Source organism: Natrix helvetica (assembly GCF_964273705.1).
Source record: "Natrix helvetica genome assembly, chromosome: 2".
Classification (NCBI taxonomy): Eukaryota; Metazoa; Chordata; class Lepidosauria; order Squamata; family Natricidae; genus Natrix; species Natrix helvetica.
The window spans coordinates 296,328,693-296,347,661 of NC_138552.1; the positions used below are offsets into that span (position 1 = coordinate 296,328,693).

The window sequence follows — 18,969 nt, forward strand, 5'->3', positions numbered from 1 at the left end:
TAATATTCTGCATCCTATTCTATGTACTGTTCTATTCTTTCATATTTTCTATTCTAATCTAATCTGCATTCTGTTCTATTCAATTCAATACAATACAATACAATACAATAGCAGAGTTGGAAGGGACCTTGGAGGTCTTCTAGTCCAACCCCTTTCCTAGGCAGGAAACCCTATACCGTTTCAGACAAATGGCTATCCCAAAATCTTCTTAAAGACTTCCAGTGTTGGGGCATTCACAACTTCTGGAGGCAACTTCTGTTCCACTGATTAATTGTTCTCACTGTCAGGAAATTCCTCCTCACTTCTAAGTTGCTTCTCTCCTTGATTAGTTTCCACCCATTGCTTCTTGTCCTGCCTTCTGGGGCTTTGGAGAATAGGATAGTGATAGGGAGAGAAGAGAAGAATTGGAAGGGACCTTGGAGGTCTTCTAGTCCAACCCCCTGCCTAGGCAGGAAACCCTATACCGTTCCAGACAAATGGCTATCCAACATCTTCTTAAAGACTTCCAGTGTTGGGACATCCACAACTTCTGGAGGCAACTTCTGTTCCACTGATTAATTGTTCTCACTGTCAGGAAATTCCTCCTCACTTCTAAGTTGCTTCTCTCCTTGATTAGTTTCCACCCATTGCTTCTTGTTCTACCCATTGCTTGTTCTATTCTAATATTCTGCATTCTATTCTATATTCTGTTCTATTTCATATTTTCTAATCTAATCTAATCTTATGCATTCTGTTCTGTTCCATTCTATTCTGTTCTATTCTTTCCATATTCTATTCTCTCTTCTCTTCACTCCTCGTCCTTCCTAGAGGGCTAGGAAATCCTAGAAGATTTCAGGATTTAAACTCAGCAAAGTTACAGATAGTCCTCAACTTACAATTTATTTAGTGACCATTCAAAGTTACACCAGCACTGAAAAGAAGGGATTTACGACCGTTTTTCACACTTAGGAGCATCTCCACAGAGATCAAAATTCAGGTGCTTGACCACTGACTCATATTTATAACGGTCGCAATGCCCTGGGAGTCACGTGATCCCCATATTCTATTCTGTTCTGTTCCGTTCCGTTCCATATTCTATTCTATTCTATTCTATTCTATTCTCTATTCTATTCTCTAGTCTATTCTCTAGTCTATTCCATTCTATTCTCCATTCTTTCCATATTCTATTCTCTCTTCTCTTCACTCCTCGTCCTTCCTAGAGGGCTGTTCCAAGGTTTCAGGATTTAAACACAGCAAAGTTAGAGCTAGTCCTCAACTTACAACAGCTGCGGGGAATTGCAGCCTTGGATGAAGGGAACTTTGGCACACGGAAGCTGAATCGAACGTTTCGGCTGGGAAACGGGCTCCCTTAGCTTGCGAAATCCCCAGAAACCCAAAGGACAACCAGGCGGACAAAATATAGTCCCCAAATAATGACAAAAGAGTTCAATCCCACTCAGTTAGCCAGTCCTCGACTTACAACGGTTTGCATAGTGAGTGTTCAACCTTACCAGGTCACTGGAAAAAGGGACCTACGACCGTTTCCCACCCCGGTGGCCGTTGCAGCATCCTCCATGGGCAGGGGGTTTATTAACATTTGGATGCTTCACAAATGACTCGTATTTATGACGGTCTCGGGAGTCACGTGATCCCCTTTTGCGACCTGACAAGCAAATTTTTGAATTGAATTTGAATTTTATTGAATTTATAGACCGCCCCCTCTCCCCAAAGGGACTCGGGGCGGTGTACAGACAGCAGTTAAAAGACCATATACAAAATAGAAAATCTTAAATACCCCTAAAAACAAATTAAATGTAAAGCTGTACAATAATAATAAAAATTAAAAAGCAACCTAAGGAGCCTTCCCCCAAAAATTTAAAATACAGGCCAGAAAGATTAAAGATAAAGCTACGGTTAGGCCAGGCCAGCTAAGTGGAACAGGTGGGTCTTAAGTTTCTTGCAGAAGGAGCGGAGATCAGTGGTTGTTCTGATGTCGGGAGGGAGGTCATTCCGTGGGGAGGGGGGAGCCAGATTCATTGAGCAGCTGTGTTAAATCACTTAACATTGGCAGTGATTCACTTAACAACAGGGGCAAGAAAGGCCACAAAATGGAGCAATACTCACTTAACAAATGTCTTGCTCAGCAGTAGACAGTTGGGGTTCGATTGTGGCCATAAGTCGCGGACTTACCTCTATTGGGCTCAATTACAGACATAAGCCGAGGACTTACCTGTATGGTGGCCATAAGTCGAGAACTACCTGTATTGAGCTCACTTATGGTCGTTCATTGATTTCTTACCTGTATTGGGCTCAATTGCAGTCATAGGTCGAGGACTACCTGTATTGGGCTCACATACGTTGTAAATTGAGGGCTTACCTGTATTGGGCCCAATTCAGTGGTGGGTTCCTGCCGGATCGCACCGGATCGCGCGCTCCCTTTCGGCGCTAAACCCGGAAGTACGGTCTTGCCCCGCCCCTGGCGACGGGACGACGCTTGCCTGCGCTCCACCAGAGCGACCGGAGACGTTTCTCTGCTCAGCAATGTCTTCAGTGGAGCGGTGGCAGCCTGGCAGGCTGAGCCTGCGTCCCTTTCAGGCGCTCCGCTCCGCTGAGGAAACGTCTCCGCTCCCAGCCGAGCTGGTGGAGCGCAGGCAAGCGTCATCCCGTCGCCAGGGGCGGGGCAAGAACGTACTTCCGGGTTTGGCGCCTAAAGGGAGTGCGCGATCTGGTGCGATCCGGCAGGAACCCACCACTGGCCCAATTGTAGTTATAAGTTGAGGACTTACCATATTACCCTTATGGTCATAAATCAAGGACTTACCTGCATTGGGCCCAATTGCGGGTGTAAGTCAAGGACTACCTGTAATTGGGCTCCCGTGTGGTCATAAGTCAAAGACTTGCCTGTAATTGGGCTCCATTTGCGGTCGTAAAGTTGAGGACTACCTGAATTGGGCTCAATTGTGGTCATAAGTTGAAGACTTACCTGTATTGGGCCCAATTGTGTTCGTAAGTCAAGGACTACCTGTATTGGGCTAAAATATGGTTGTAAGAAGAAGACATACCTGTATTGGGCTCAATTGTGGTCGTAAGTCAAAGACTTGCCTGTAATTGGGCTCCATTTGCGGTCGTAAAATCGAGGACTACCTGTAGCAAGTTCAGATTGGAAGCGGAGTTGGGCTGGGATTCAGGGAGCGACGTCAAACCTGCGTCTAAGGCTGCCCTGAAACAACTGACCCGGGGGTGGGGGTGGAAAGTGAGACATTAGGGAGGAAGTCAAAGCCATTTCTTGGGGTGTCGCCCCACCTTTCCTGCCAAGCCTCCCCCCACCTTTCCCAAGCGAGGGGAGGGGCTCCCTCTGGCTGCCCTGACCACTGCCCCACCCCAAAGGGCATTGTTCCCGCCGCGAAGGGACTTCCTCTGATATGCAGGAATTTCCTCGGCCCCGAGGTTATCAAGTCTGCTTTTTCTAGGGTTTTGTTTCCAAAAATCCTCCCGGAAATCTCCGTGTTCCCTGGACATTTTGTCCTGGCTCCCCCCCCCCCCCCCCCCGAAGAAAGCAAGAAAAAGTGCAAAGGTCGGATTTTGCATCGTGGGATTAAATCCTCAGTTTCCCCTTTCCATGGCCCTTGGCACACATGGAAATCATTTCCTTCACTGGCTGGCTTTTAAGAGGGGTGGGCTTCCACTCCCAGAATCCCCCATCCAGCATGCTTTAAGAGGGGTGGACTTTCATTCCCAGAATCCCCCATCCAGCCATGCTTTAAGAGGGGAGGACTTCCACTCCCAGAATCCCCCATCCAGCATGCTTTAAGAGGGGTGGACTTTCATTCCCAGAATCCCCCATCCAGCCATGCTTTAAGAGGGGAGGACTTCCACTCCCAGAATCCCCCATCCAGCATGCTTTAAGAGGGGTGGACTTTCATTCCCAGAATCCCCCATCCAGCCATGCTTTAAGAGGGGAGGACTTCCACTCCCAGAATCCCCCATCCAGCATGCTTTAAGAGGGGTGGACTTTCATTCCCAGAATCCCCCATCCAGCCATGCTTTAAGAGGGGAGGACTTCCACTCCCAGAATCCCCCATCCAGCATGCTTTAAGAGGGGTGGACTTTCATTCCCAGAATCCCCCATCCAGCCATGCTTTAAGAGAGGAGGGCTTCCACTCCCAGAATCCCCCATCCAGCATGCTTTAAGAGGGGTGGGCTTCCACTCCCAGAATCCCCCATCCAGCATACTGAGTTGAAGTCCACCCTTCTTAAAGACTGTGGAATTCTGGGACTTGAAGTCCACAAGTCTTGAAGTTGCCAATGTTGGACATCCCTGCGCTTGACCCTCTCTGATTGACGGTCATCAAACACTGAAGATCTCCAGACCTTCAGAGTCACTAAGTTCCAGAGGTCATCTCCATGTCCGTCTCCTGTGACGGTAGTTTTCTAAGCGATGATTCAGTGAATGTGATTTCTGGACTGGTAGTCCTCCACTCACGACCACAATCTTGAGCTCAATGTTTCTGTTGCTAAGCGAGACCATTGTTAAGGGAGTTTCTTGCTGCAGTTGTTAAGGGAATCACTGCAGGGGTTAAGGGAGTCACACGGTTGTTAAGTGAATCCAGCTTCCCCATTGACTTTGCTTGTCGGAAGGGACGCCGCGACCGTCATAAATATGAGTCAATTGCCAAGCACCCGAAGGTAGCTCACATGAGCACGGAGATGCCGGAATGGTCATAAGGGTGAAACATGGTTCTAAGTCACTTTTTTCAGTGCCGTTGTAACTTCCAAAGGCCACTAAGAGAACAGTTGTAAGTTGAGGATTACCTGTAATTAAAATGCTGTAAAATATGAAAACAACCGCAGCTTAAAAATTTAAATAGAATGAAATAGAAAATAGAATAAAATAGAATAGAGAATGGAACAAAGAATGGAATGGAATGGAACATAGAATATAATAGAATATGGAATGGAATGGAATAGAAAATGGAACGGAATAGAAAATAGAATAAAATAGAATAGAAATTGGAACAGGATAGAATAGCAATAAGAATAGAATAGAAAAGAAAAGAATAGAATAGAATATGGAATGGAATAGAATGGAATGGAATAGAAAATAGAATAGAATAGAAATTAGAACAGAACTGAACAGAATAGCAATAAGAATAAAACAGAATAGAATAGAGAATGGAATGGAATGGAATAGAAAATGGAATGGAATAGAAAATAGAATAGAACAGAATAGGACAGAACTGAACAGAATAGCAATAAGAATAGAACAGAATAGAAAAGAATAGAATAGAATAGAATAGAATATGGAATGGAATGGAATAGAAAATAGAATAGGATAGCAATTAGAATAGAACAGAACTGAACAGAATAGCAATAAGAATAAAACAGAATAGAATAGAGAATGGAATGGAATGGAATAGAAAATGGAATGGAATAGAAAATAGAATAGAATAGAAATTAGAATAGAACAGAATAGGACAGAACTGAACAGAATAGCAATAAGAATAGAACAGAATAGAATAGAATATGGAATGGAATGGAATAGAAAATAGAATAGGATAGCAATTAGAATAGAACAGAATAGAATAGAATATGGAACGGAATGGAAGATAGAATAAAATAGAAAATAGAATAGAATTAGAAATTAGAATAGAACAGAACTGAATAGAATAGCAATAAGAATAGAGTAGAATAGAATAGAGAATGGAATGGAAAGTAGGATAGAGAATGAATTGTAATGGAAAATAGAATGGAATAGAGAATGGAATGGAAAACAAAATAAAATAGAATAGAGAAAGAATAGAATAATAGAGTAGAATGGCATAGAATGGAATGGAATAGAGAATTGAATGGAATGGAGTAGAATAACATAACTTTATTGTCACTTTGAATGTACACTTATCGGCATACATTCAAGGGAAATTTCATTGCCTGCAGCTGTCAAAGGGTCACCGCCTCCAATAGATGCCACATAACCACGACAGAATAAATAAATAAATAAATAAATAAATAAATAAATAAATAAATAAATAAATAAATAAATAAATAAATAAATAAATAAATAAATACAAAAGTATGCATCTATCCACGTGTAACACAGAGCAGAGAATCAACAAGTCTAGTTTGGATTGTAGGCATGCACACAGCAAGAAAAACGTATCTGGCTATTTTCCCCAACAAAAACCCCAAACTTAAGAAGACAGGACGGCCCGGGAACAAGCTCTTTTTCTACCACCCCACCCCTCCCGGTTCTTGGGCCACAGCCTAAGCCCAGCCTCGCTGCAAACATCGCCGCTGCAGCCTAGCAGTTACAGCTAGCTGTTGTGGCTCACCAGCGGACAGTGAGGAGGGTTGGAGAGGAACCTGGGCCAGTCCTGGAGTCTGAAGAAGTCTCTGAGGAGGGCTCTGTGTCGGAGGCAGAGAGGGGGCCAGGGCCATATGCCAGTTATCAGCTGCCTTCGTAGTCAGACATCAGTGAGGCAGAAGAACAGCTGGAGCCTGTTCCCAGTGTGCGCATGTGCAGAGCTGCCAGGAGAAGGGAGCAGCTAAAGAACAGGGGTTGACTTGGGAGTAAGGCCACAGGTGGACGGTGAATGGCCCCTCCCAGAGGGAATAAAAGAGGAGCGAAAGGGGAGGGGGCTTTTGCAGGAGGTCATTAGTTCGCTTCAATGGTTCATGACTCTCCTGGCCAAGTTTTGCAGATGTCGGCCTGGCAGCTCTCCAAGCCAGAGAAGGTCTGTGACTGTAAATCCTCCCTTGAGAGATTTTGCTGGACGGGAATGAGCAGAATTCAGAGTAAATTAATAAAAGGTTTTTTTTTTGTTGGGACCAGGAGTTGGCTTCAGGCTCTTGGGAAGCCTCAGTCAGAATACTATCTGATTCTCTCCCCCCCCCCCACCTCCTGCTCTCCCTTCCAGGTTACCTACTCATGACGGACGACTGGTTCTCGGAGTTTGTGTACGAAGTGGTCGTCGACCGCAAACACGTCCCAGAGGAGGTCCTGGAAGTCTTGCAGCAGGAGCCCACTTGCCTGCCCGCCTGGGATCCCATGGGGGCTCTGGCCCACTGAGCCATCATAAGGAGGGGACGCGCAAACCCCCCCCCCCCTCTCCTTCTGGGTCAACTCCCAAGCCGGCGGGAGCCCCCACCCTGGGCGGTCTGCAACCAAGCCCTCCCGGGGGGGGGAGAGGGGCAAGTTCCCAGCTAGAGGTGCTAACATTCACACATACACACACACACCTTTCAAAAGGCGCCATCCACCTCTGGAGGGAGGGGCTTTCTCCTTGCATCAGCATCTCTTCTCTTCATTGTAATACAGGGTCACCTTTCTTTTTCTAAAAATGGCTTTTTAAACTCATCCTGATGCACTCATTTTAAAACGGGGAAGGGGTTCTTTTGAACACGCTGTACACACACACACACACACACACACAAAAAGTGGGGGGAGGATGGAGATTTTACTAAGACTCTTTCTAAACCAGAAATGGAGGGTTTATTTGCACCATCGAATTGAGATGCACGGTTAGGCCGAATTTTGTCCAAAAGCCAAAAGAATATATAAGGCAGGGGTGTCCAAACTTGGGAACTTTAAGACTTGTGGACTTCAACTCCCAGAATTCCCCAGCCAGCTGGCTGGGGAATTCTGGGAGTTGAAGTCCACAAGTCTTAAAGTTCCCAAGTTTGGACACCCCTGATATAAGGAATAGATGCCCGGCATTTATAATGGGCCTCTGGACCGATAACTGGACAGTCGCAATGCGTCTTAGCTGAGGGCACCAGGTTGGAGAAGGTGGCATTCCTTTTTCTTCCTTTTCCTCAACAGGATTCTATCTGGTGGGATCCCCTTTTGGTGGGGTCTCCCTTTGGCGAGATCTCCCCTTCCCCACGAGGGAGGCAGAGCGAACAATTGTTATAAACGGGGCAGCAAAGGACCCACCCACCCCCAAAGAAAGGGAAGCGTTGAAAAAATAATAATAAATAAATAAACCGCATTTCGTATGCCCTCAACAACTCTTATGGTGCTATGAAGTATTTTAATTAAAACACTTGCCTGAAAGACGTGTTGGTCTCCTGGCTTGATCTTAGGGACTAGCACCTTGCAAAGGAAGACGGGAACGGCCCTGAACGGGTTTGGATTGGATGAATTAGAAGGAATAAGGAGCAGGCGCTTTTTTTGTTGGTCCAACGTCCATAAAAAGGTTGTGCAGCAATTTAGGACACGTCACAGGTGGTCCCTGACTTACAATCACTCGTTTAGTGACCAAAGTTATAACGCACCGAAAATTCCTTATGTCCGTTTTTCACACTTATGACCATTGCAGCATCTCCGTGATCATGTGATCAAAGTTTGGATGCTTTGCAACTGAGTCATACTTACGGCGGTCACAATGTCCCGGGGTCACGTGTTCCCCTTTTGCGACCTTCTGACAAGCAAAGTCAATGGGGGAAGCTGGGTTCACTTAACAACGATCTCTGTCTCCTGATGATTGGACCAGCGTCACCCAGCCATCTTTCCTGCCTAAGGAAGGACTACAATTCCCTGTCCCCTGGTGATTGGTTGGAAGCCATCCAATTGGCTTTCACACCTAAGGCGGGACTAGAACTCCCCATCTCCTGGTGATTGGCTGAAAGTCATCCAATTGGCTTTCACGCCTAAGGCGGGACTAGAACTCCCCATCTGGTGATTGGCTCAAAGTCATCCAATTGGCTTTCACGCCTAAGGCGGGACTAGAACTCCCCATCTCCTGGTGATTGGCCCAAAGTCATCCAATTGGCTTTCACGCCTAAGGTGGGGCTAGAACTCCCCATCTCCTGGTGATTGGCCCAAAGTCATCCAATTGGCTTTCATGCCTAAGGTGGGGCTAGAACTCCCCATCTCCTGGTGATTGGCCCAAAGTCATCCAATTGGCTTTCATGCCTAAGGTGGGGCTAGAACTCCCCTTCTGGTGATTGGCCCAAAGTCACCCAGCCGGCTTCTATACCTAAAAGCAGACTTCAGAAAATACTGAATTAGCAGCAGGGAGACCCGAGTTCCAATCTACCCTCCAGGCTCCCCCAGGAAATTTGAGCTGAGTGCCCCCTCTCCCCACTCCCTCCCTCCTTGCAGGGTTCCTCACCGTGCGTGCGTGTGTGTGTGTGTGTGTGTGTGTGTGCGCGCGCGCGTTTGCATGAGAGGCAGAATATGATGAATAAATAGTTTTGCAGCCTCTGCATTTTTTAATTCCTTCCCTGATGGTTTTGCAGGCAGCATCGGCTTTGATATGCCAGCCTCCCAGGCATTTATATTTTTCTTTGCCCCAGAATCAAAAGCAGGAATCTCACCATCCCCAGAGAGAAAGATTAGGCACATTGCAGAATAATTGAAAGTTGGAAGGGGCCCTCGAGGTCTTCTAGCCCAACCCCCTGCTCAAGAAGGAGACCCTCTGTCCTTTCAAACAAGTGGTTCTCCAACCTCTCCTTGAAAACCTCCAGTGATGAGGCACCCACAACTTCTAGTGGCAAGCTGTTCCACTGGCTAACTGTCCTCACTGTCAGGATGATTCTCCTTAGCTCCAGATTGCTTCACTCCTTGATTGGTTTCCATCTGTTGCCCTTCTTTCCTTCCTTCCTTTTTTCCCTTTTCCTTCCCCTTATTTTTCCTCCATTCCATCCTTCCCTTCTTCCTTCCTTCATTCTTCCCGTTATTTTTCCTTCCCCTTATTTTCACTTCCTCCCTCCCTCCCTCCCATCCATCCATCCATAGAATAATAAAATAACAGACTTGGGAGGGACCTTAGAGGTCTCCTAGTCCAGCCCCCTGCCCAAGCAGGAGACCCTTTCAGACAGGTGGCTGTGCAGTCTCTTCCTAAAATCCACCAGTGATGGAGCTACCTACAACCTTTGGAGGCAACTTCTGTTCCACTGATTCATTGTTCTAACTGTCAGGAAGTTTCTCCTTAATAGCTTGGCTCCCTCTTCTTTGGGGCAGCCCCTGAGATATTGGAAGACTGCTATCATGTGTGCCCCCCCCCAATCCTTTCTCTTCTCTAGTCCAGTGGTTCCCAACTTATTTTTGGCCATACCCCGCCTCAGCACCTCTAGAATCCTGATTCCCCTCCTGTGACGTATAATTCTTAACTTTACTCAAAAAGTGAACTCTACTCAGGCGGAGGAAGCCTAAAAGGCCATTCACTTGGTTCAAACAAGGTTCAAATCACCCCCCCCAATTAAAAATCAAATTACACCCTCCCCTTGTGGGGTGTGGCTCCCCCATGACCGTCCAAGCCCAAATCCTGCAACAGTTCTTCATGTTTTAGTTTTTCACACTTAACGACCATCCCAGCCTCCCCAATGGGTCATGTGACCAAAATCCTTCCTTTCCAACAGCTCCCTCTGCTTGCACCACGCCCCTCCCCATGAGTGTGCAAAAGGGGAGGGGTCTTGTGTGCACCATGCCCCTCCCCATGAGTGTGCAAAGGGGAGGGGTCTTGTGTGCACCATGCCCCTCCCCATGAGTGTGCAAAGGGGAGGGGTCTTGTGTGCACCGTGCCCCTCCCCATGAGTGTGGAAAAGGGGAGGGGTCTTGTGTGCACCATGCCCCTCCCCATGAGTGCAAAGGGGAGGGGTCTTGTGTGCACCGTGCCCCTCCCCATGAGTGTGGAAAAGGGGAGGGGTCTTGTGTGCACCATGCCCCTCCCCATGAGTGCAAAGGGGAGGGGTCTTGTGTGCACCATGCCCCTCCCCATGAGTGTGCAAAAGGGGAGGGGTCTTGTGTGTACCATGCCCCTCCCCCACGAGTGTGCAGAAGGGGAGGGGTCTTGTATGCACCATGCCCCTCCCCATGAGTGTGCAAAAGGGGAGGGGTGTTGTGTGCACCACGCTCCTCCCACTAAGTGTGCAAAGGGGGTCTTGTGTGCACCATGCCCCTCCCCATGAGTGTGCAAAAGGGGAGGGATCTTGTGTGCACTATGCCCCTCCCCATGAGTGGGCAAAAGGGGAGGGGTCTTGTGTGCACCATGCCCCCTCCCCATGAGAGTGCAAAGGGTGGTCTTGTGTGCACCATGCCCCTCCCCCACAAGTGTGCAGAAGGGGAGGGGTCTTGTGTGCACCATGCCCCTCCCCCATGAGTGTGCAAAGGGGGTCTTGTGTGCACCATGCCCCTCCCCATGAGTGAGCAAAAGGGGAGGGGTCTTGTGTGCACTATGCCCCTCCCCATGAGTGTGCAAAGGGGGAGGGGTCTTGTGTGCACCATGCCCCTCCCCCATGAGTGTGCAAAGTGGGTCTTGTGTGCACCACGCCCCTCCCAATAAGTGTGCAAAAGGGGAGGGGGTCTTGTGTGCACTATGCCCCTCCCCATGAGTGTGCAAAAGGGGAGGGGTCTTGTGTGCACCATGCCCCCTCCCCACGAGTGTGCAAAGGGGGGTCTTGTGTGCACCATGCCCCTCCCCCATGAGTGTGCAAAGGGGAGGGGTCTTGAGTACCAAGCCCCTCCCCATGAGTGTGCAAAAGGGGGTCTTGTGTACACCACACCCCTCCTACATGAGTGTGCAAAAGGGGAGGGGTCTTTTGTGCCCCAAGCCCCTCCCCCACGGGAGTGCAACACAGCCATTTCCCTGCTTGCAGGGAAGGGAGGAAACGTTGGGGGGTCACTTCCCCCTTCATTTCTGCTCATCCCCCCAATCCCAGAAGAGGCTCTGAGGTTGCCCCAAACTCAGACTCTGGTTCTTCCCCCCCTCAAATAATGCATTGCAGCTCACGAAAGACGGTGCCTTTTTATTTTATTTATGTATTTTATTTCATGTTTGATTTTTCTTTTAAATCAGGGGATATAAAGGGGTCTCCAGAGGCTTTTGGATTTCTGCAGACACCCCAGAAGCCCCTAAAGGAGTTTTCAATCAGAGAACAAAACAGAATTGCAATCTGTATCATGACGATGAATTATTACATTTGATTGGAGCTTCATTAGAAGCCGAGGGTTGGAAGGGACTTCAAGAGGTCTTCTAGTCCAACCCCGTGCCCGAGGCAGGAGTAACAGCTACAGCAACTGCAACTTCACCCCAAAATATAATTTAAATATCACTTCATCCCCCTTGAAGAGGTCTCGGGTGAGGGGCTGCCACCCTCCCTCCTGAAATCTCCCCTTTTTAATCAGATATATTGGCCACAATGCCCCCTCCTCATTTTTTGCAAATCCATCAGGACAACCAGGTAAGCAAGTAAAGGTAGTCCTTGACTTATGACCTTTCATTGAATGACCACTCAAAGTTACGATGGCCTGGAAAAAAGTGACTTACGACTGTTGCCGCATCCCCACGATCAGGTGATCAAAATTCAGCCCTTTGGCAATTGACTCATATTTACGACGGTTGAGTGTCACACAATTCCCATCATATGACCTGACAAACAAGTCAATGGGGAAACTGGATTCACTTAACAACCGTGTGAATAACGACTGCAGTGCTCCACTTAACAACCGTGGTAAGAAAGGTCGTAAAATGGGGCAAAGCTCACTTAACAACTATCTCACTTAGCAACAGAAATTTGGGGCTCAATTATATTCTTATACAAGACTACTTGTATAATACCATCTGGTATAATATAAAAGTACACAGGTAGTCCTCAAGTTACAACAGTTCATTTAGTGACCAAAGTGACGACAACACTGAAAAACATGACTTATGACCCTTTTTCACACTTACGACCATTGCCGCATCCCCACAGTCAGGAGATCAAAATTCAGCCCTTTGGCAATTGACTCATATTTATGATGGTCACAAGATCACGTGATCCCCTTTAACGACCTTCGGATAAACAACGACGACAGGGAAGCCAGATTCACTTAACAACCATGAGACTAACTTAACAACTGTGGTGATTCACTTAACAACCGTGACAAGGAAACTCAATAAAGTGGGGGGGAAAATCACCTAACCTCAGAAGTTGTGGGAGCTTCATCCCTGGAAGCTTTCAAGAAGAGACTGGATGGCCATCAGTCAGAAATGGTGTAGGGTCTCTTGCTTGGGTGGGGGGTTGGACTAGATGACCTCCACGTCCCTTCCAACTCTGTTAATCTGTATCTCTAACCACTAGTCTCGCTGAGCAGTGCTGGGCTCCATTGTGATCTTAAGTCCAGAGCTACCTGTATAAAAACACATTTTGTAGAATATCAATTATACAAATCATAAACAAAATAATATTAATGAGAGTATGCTATAAATACCCATACGACATGTAAAGAAACTTGCTTTAGTTTCTGACTTGGGGACGCATTTTATGAGCTGAGGGGGAAAGTGTCCCCGGGTATTTTTATTTAACTCCTGTTTCCCCCCCTCCCACGTTTATCTGCCTTAAAGCAAGTGGGTGGGGGGAGAAGGGGGGCTGCGTGCACGTGTGGTGGGAAAGGGGACTGGGATAAAGAAGACGCCAACTTCGCAGCTTCTCCCCAGCCCCCTCCAGCCCCCAAGAGGGCTCCCCCTTCTCCATGAGGACTAGCATCCCCGCCAGCGGCAGCTCCCATCCCCGATCTCCTGCTTGCCTCCCCGACCGCCCCCTCCCCAACAAGCCCAGCCCCAGCCCAGCCCACCCTCGCCAGCTGATTCTCTCCGGGCGCTTTGGAGATCTGGCGTCTCCTTCAATGGATTCACCTCCAGGCGGAGAGCCGCAGCTGCGATCCCGGGGGAAGCAGAAAGTTTAGCAGAAGGCGACTTTCTCGGAAAGACGGGAGCGAAGGCAAGAAAGGAAGGAAGGAAGAACGCCAGAAAGGAAGAGAGGGATCCAAAAGTCTTGGAGAGCTTTTGAAACTTCGGACCATGTGAAAAAGCAGCTGCAGAATATTTTTTCCCCTTCTGCTTGTGCCTAAAATGTCCAGATTTGAGTGAAACCAATCCAGCAAGATTTTGTAAAGAAGCTCTTGCTAAAACAGGTAATATTTAATTTTACGCATTTTACTTTCTCTCTCTCTCTCTTTGTTTAAAAAAATCCATTTTATTATCCTGGATGCAAAACTATAGGTCGGGCAAATATTTTTTTTCCCTCCATGCCAAGCTGAGGTTTTGCTTTCTCTCCTTTGCTAACTTCAAGGCAAGACACTGAATGGGTGTGTAAGGCAAGTGCGTTGCACTACAGGCTTGCTTTAATTCGGGGGGTGGGAGGGAATGGGTGCCTCCTAGTTGTGCAATGGAGAGACCGATCCTCTCCCAGCACCCCGAAAAAAATAAAAATAAATCAAAGCTCCCTTGCAAAGAATTGGGCTTTGAACTTCCTTTCCAAAGGTTTTCCTCCTTCCTTTCTTTTCGCCGTCTGTCCACACTCCCCGGTTCTCCCGTTCTGTTGGATGAGGAACTGAGCGTGTTCGCACAATGTTTGACAAGAGGGTGCAACAATTTATTTAGCTCTCTCTGCCACAGATCAAAATCTGGTTTTAAGAGAGCAGAGGAGAAGTTTTGAGCAAGACCTCAAATCTGGCTAAATCGTACGCTGAAGGGAGCTAGCTAGGTGTTTCTGACCCACTGAAGAGAAAGCTTAGGGGGGCATGAGAGCATCTTCCAATATTTGAGGGGCTGCCCCAAAGAAGAAGGGGTCCACCTGTTCTCCAAAGCACCAAAGAAGGCAGGAGAAGAAGCAACGGATGGAAACAAGGAGAGAAGCAACCTAGAATTAAGGAGAAATTTCCTATCAGTGTAATAATTCTGCATTTGTTTCCACCTGGACTGCAAACATTGCTGCTAAATTGTAATTTATCTCACAGCAGCACCAGTGAAAAATGTATGAAAATACGAGGATAGCGTGAACCCAAAAGAAGAGAATATATATGTAGTTCACAGGTGAACTGTGGCGCTCTTCGAGCTTGGCGGTTTTCTTGTGGACATTTCATGACCCAACTAAGGAACGTCATCAGTGCTAGAAGAGAGTGGGGTTTGCGGAGAGGAGGAAGAAGAGAAGGAGGAAGACTGGGGAGTCCTTGGCGCAGGGGTGAAATTCAGCAGGTTCTGGAGAATCAGTAGCGGAAATTTTGAGTAGTTCGGAGAACCGGCAAATGCCACCTCTGGCTGGCCCCAGAGTGGGGTGGGCATGGGGATTTTGCAGTATCCTTCCCCTGCCACGCCCACCAAGCCACGCCCACAGAACTGGTAGTAAAAAAAAAAAAGGATTTCCCCACTGCCTTGGTGCTCTTGCAGACGTTTCATGACCCAACTAGGGAACACCATCAGTGCTAGAAGGGAGGTGGTATTTGCAAAGAGGAATAGGACAAAATGAAAAGAAAAGGGAAATTAATCAAGGAGAGAAGCAACCTAGAAATAAGGAGAAACTTCCTAACAGTGAGGACAATTAATCAGTGGAACAACTTGCCACCAGAAGTCGTAGGTGCTGCATCACTGGAGGTTTTTAAGAAAAGAATGGACAAGCATTTATCTGGAATGGTATTGGGTCTCCTGCTTGAACAAGGGGCTGGACTAGAAGACCTCCAAGGTCCCTTCCAGCCCAAGGAGTCTATACTCTGTGTTTGGGTTGTAACACAACCACCCTTTGATCAGGGCAGCATAAAAAGAATGTGTAGCATCAATTTTAGGACAGAGAAAGCCTTTTCCACAGTATTTTGGCCTTTTTCCCTTCAAGAAGCAAAGGTGAATTTCCTACCCAGTGATGCAAGATGCCCTCACTCACACTTTCCTCTTTAAGAGGAGTGATGCTTCGTGAACAGACGTCAAAGAAAAGGACGTTCATATTTTTCAAAGGAGAAGTAGAGTTTGGGATGCTGAAAAACAGACTGGTTTTTCCATTTTGCAAGCCCTCCCTTCAATTTTTTAAAATGATGCGGCTTGAAAGCTGACAAATAAGCTTGAATTTAAGAGGGGAAATAATGTAGATTTTTGGGGGGGGGGGGAATCTACAAAGAGAGAAGGACTGTGTGGACGGGACATGATAGCATCTTCCAATATTTGAGGGGCTGCCACAGAGAAGAGGGGGTGAACCTATTCTCCAAAGCACCAGGACAAGAAGTGACAGATGGAAACTAATCAAGGAGAGAAGCAACCTAGAACTAAGGAGAAATTTCCTGACAGGGAGGACAATTAACCAGTGGAACAGCTTGCCACCAGAAGTTGTGGGTGCTTCAACACTGGAGGCTTATAAGAAGAGATTGGACAGCCCTTTGTCTGAAATGTTATAGGGTCTCCTGCTTGAGCAGGGGGCTGGACTAGAAGACCTCTAAGGTCCCTTCCAACTCTTGTCATTCTGTAATTCTGTAAAAAAAAATCCAGTGTCTCTGCTGGTTTATTTTGCTCTGGAGGAAAAACTCCTCGAGACCCCAGAAAAATGACATAGGCAAGCTGTTTCTTCTTATCTTTTTTCAAATGTTATGGACGTTTATTATAATATAAAATACATATAAAACCACGGATAATCAGGGTGTAAGGGAAGGAAATGGGGGTACAAAGTAAGAGGGGGGAAAATAGCAGTGACTTCCAACTTTTTCCAGTGCAATAGAATACAAAATATACTGGCCCTGATGGTGTTACCTAGTTGGGTAATGAGACATCTGCAAGAAAACCCCCAAGCTCAAAGAGCACCAAGGACCCCACAGTCCAACCCTGAGCTACAAATATTCTCCTTTTATTGATATAAAATGCAATTACAGTCTCAGCTTTTTGCTTTAACATATTTTTTAAGCATGAGCCATTTACCTAAGTATAGTTAATAGAATCATCACAAATCAAAGTTTCTTTTTTTATGGTTGTTTTGAGTCTGGAGGTAGATTCCAAGAAGAAACAAAACAGGATAAATTATTTTCTTTAATTAAAGCATTTAGAACATAGGGTAACAGAGTTAGAAGGGACCTTGGAGGTCTTCTAGTCCAGCCCCCTGCTCAGGCAGGAGACCCTATGCCATTCCAGATAAATGCTTGTCCATTCTTTTCTTAAAAGCCTCTGGTGATGAAGCACCCACGGCTTCTGGTGGCAAGTGGTTCCACTGATTAATTGTCCTTGCTGTTAGGAAGTTTCTCTTTATTTCTAAGGTTGCTTCTCTGCTTGATTAGTTTCTACCCGTTGCTTTCTGGAGCACCCACAGCTTAATTCATCTCTTCAAGGTCCATCTGCAGAAGATATGTCTCTTGGGGTGGCTTGATGTTTGGAATAAACTATCATGGTTTGAGAGGACAGGAGGCAACCTGGCTTAAAGAGCAGTGAAGGTAGATAAGAACCTTCCACTGTTTCAGCTTTTCAGGTAACTCCTAAAAAAGGGAATTTTACGAGATAAGCAAATCTCTTGTGAAGTGGATCTTAAATCCCAGTGTCGGGTTCAAGAAACGGCTTGTTTGACGGGCCGGTTTCTCCTGCGCAGAACGGAGGGGGAGAATTCCTAATGTAGAATAGAATAGAATAGAATAGAATAGAATAGAATAGAATAATAGATGGAAGGGAATACAATATAATACAACACAATACAGGAATAGAATAGAATAGAATAGTATATAGGGAAGGGAAGGGAATATAATACAATACAATACAACACAATACAGGAATGGAATGGAATAGAATAGAATATATGGAAGGGAAGGGAATACAATACAATAAAACGCAATACAATACAACACAATATAGGAATGGAATAAAATAGAATAGAATAGAATATATGGAAGGGAATACAAATATAATACAATACAATACAACACAATACAGGAATGGAATGGAATAGAATAGAATATATGGAAGGGAATGGAATACAATACAATAAAAAACAATACAATACAATATAGGAATGGAATGGAATGGAATAAAATAGAATAGAATAGAATAGAATATATGGAAGGGAATACAAATATAATACAATGCAATACAACACAATACAGGAATGGAATGGAATGGAATAGAATAGAATAGAATAGAATATATGGAAGGGAATACAATACAATAAAATACAATACAATACAACACAATACAGGAATGGAATGGAATAGAATAGAATAACCGATTGGAAGGGACCTTGGCGGATTGGACCAATTGGATCCCACCATTAGATCCAGCCAATTCTGTTAACGACAAATGCTATTTTATATATATATATATATTTATTTTGCATTTCCGAAATAGATTGTGCAGGTCTGCTATCTCTCGCACTGAGCCCAGTTGGAGCCTGGGGAAAAAGCTTTGTCCAGACAGGCCTGGAATTTCCACCCATCCGAAAAGAATGCAATCCACAATAAATAGAGAAAAACAACAACCAAGAATGATCATAAGTAGTGCCAACTCATGGAAAAGCTCACGGGGGAAGAATGAAGGGTTGTGGGTTTGTGTGTTTTGGGACAAGCAACTTCACTGCATGTTTTCCAAGCTGAGAAATTGCAAGTCCCTGTTTTCCCCCCTCTTTTTTTTTAAATTGGCGGCAAAGGCATAAAGTCAGCCAAGTTTACAAAGAAAATAAATTCTTAAAGACACTGTTGGTGTCCAGCAGAAAATTGCTCCCCTATTGATATACATTTCCAATGAGCGTGTTTGTGTGTCTGTGTGTCTGTGTGTGTGTGTGTGTTAGGGCAGGAAACAGACAAGAGGCATTAGCAAATCTTTATAAGGCATATTCGGATGATTTCATCACAGCACAGAGACCCACAAACTTTGCTTGTCACAACTGAGCCTCGGTTATTGTGAGAACTCAAGACTGTGCTTGAACAGTCCTTGGGTAAGAAGTGTGAGTTTTGTTCTGGGAACACACAGCCTCTTACACACTAGCTGGGGGATGTCGAAGCAGCCGTTCCCAACCTTGGCAGCTTGAAGAGGTGAGGACGTCAACTCCCAGAACGGTGTGTGCAAAACGAGGGCCGGTCTTGGCATGAGCTGTGGGTCAGTTCTTACACCACTTTCTCGTGCCTGCTCAGAGGTGTAAAGTCCTCCAGGCCGCATAAAAACCAGGCGCAAGATCTGGCACGAATGGGTTTTCTGATTTGTGCCTAAGAGGTGTGTGCCGTAAAAAGCACCCATCTTGGGCGAATGATGGTTGATGATTAACCAAGGTTTGTAC

The 18,969-nt window shown here is 46.1% G+C and overlaps 1 protein-coding gene and 1 long non-coding RNA gene across 2 annotated transcripts in view; both read left to right on the forward strand.

Annotated features, from left to right (window-relative positions):
- Positions 1-8,032, forward strand: part of LOC309388305 — a 393,048-nt gene extending 385,016 nt beyond the window's left edge. Inside the window, exon 2 of the long non-coding RNA XR_014174747.1 lies at positions 7,648-8,032. This is a non-coding gene — a long non-coding RNA (uncharacterized lncRNA). The remainder of the gene's footprint in view (positions 1-7,647) is intronic.
- The window catches only part of BLMH (bleomycin hydrolase), a 36,929-nt gene extending 28,897 nt beyond the window's left edge, over positions 1-8,032 (forward strand). Inside the window, exon 12 of the mRNA XM_081945463.1 lies at positions 6,894-8,032. Within this exon, the coding sequence (XP_081801589.1) occupies positions 6,894-7,045 (152 nt within the window). The 3' untranslated portion in view covers positions 7,046-8,032. The remainder of the gene's footprint in view (positions 1-6,893) is intronic.
- Positions 8,033-18,969: the final 10,937 nt, after the last annotated feature.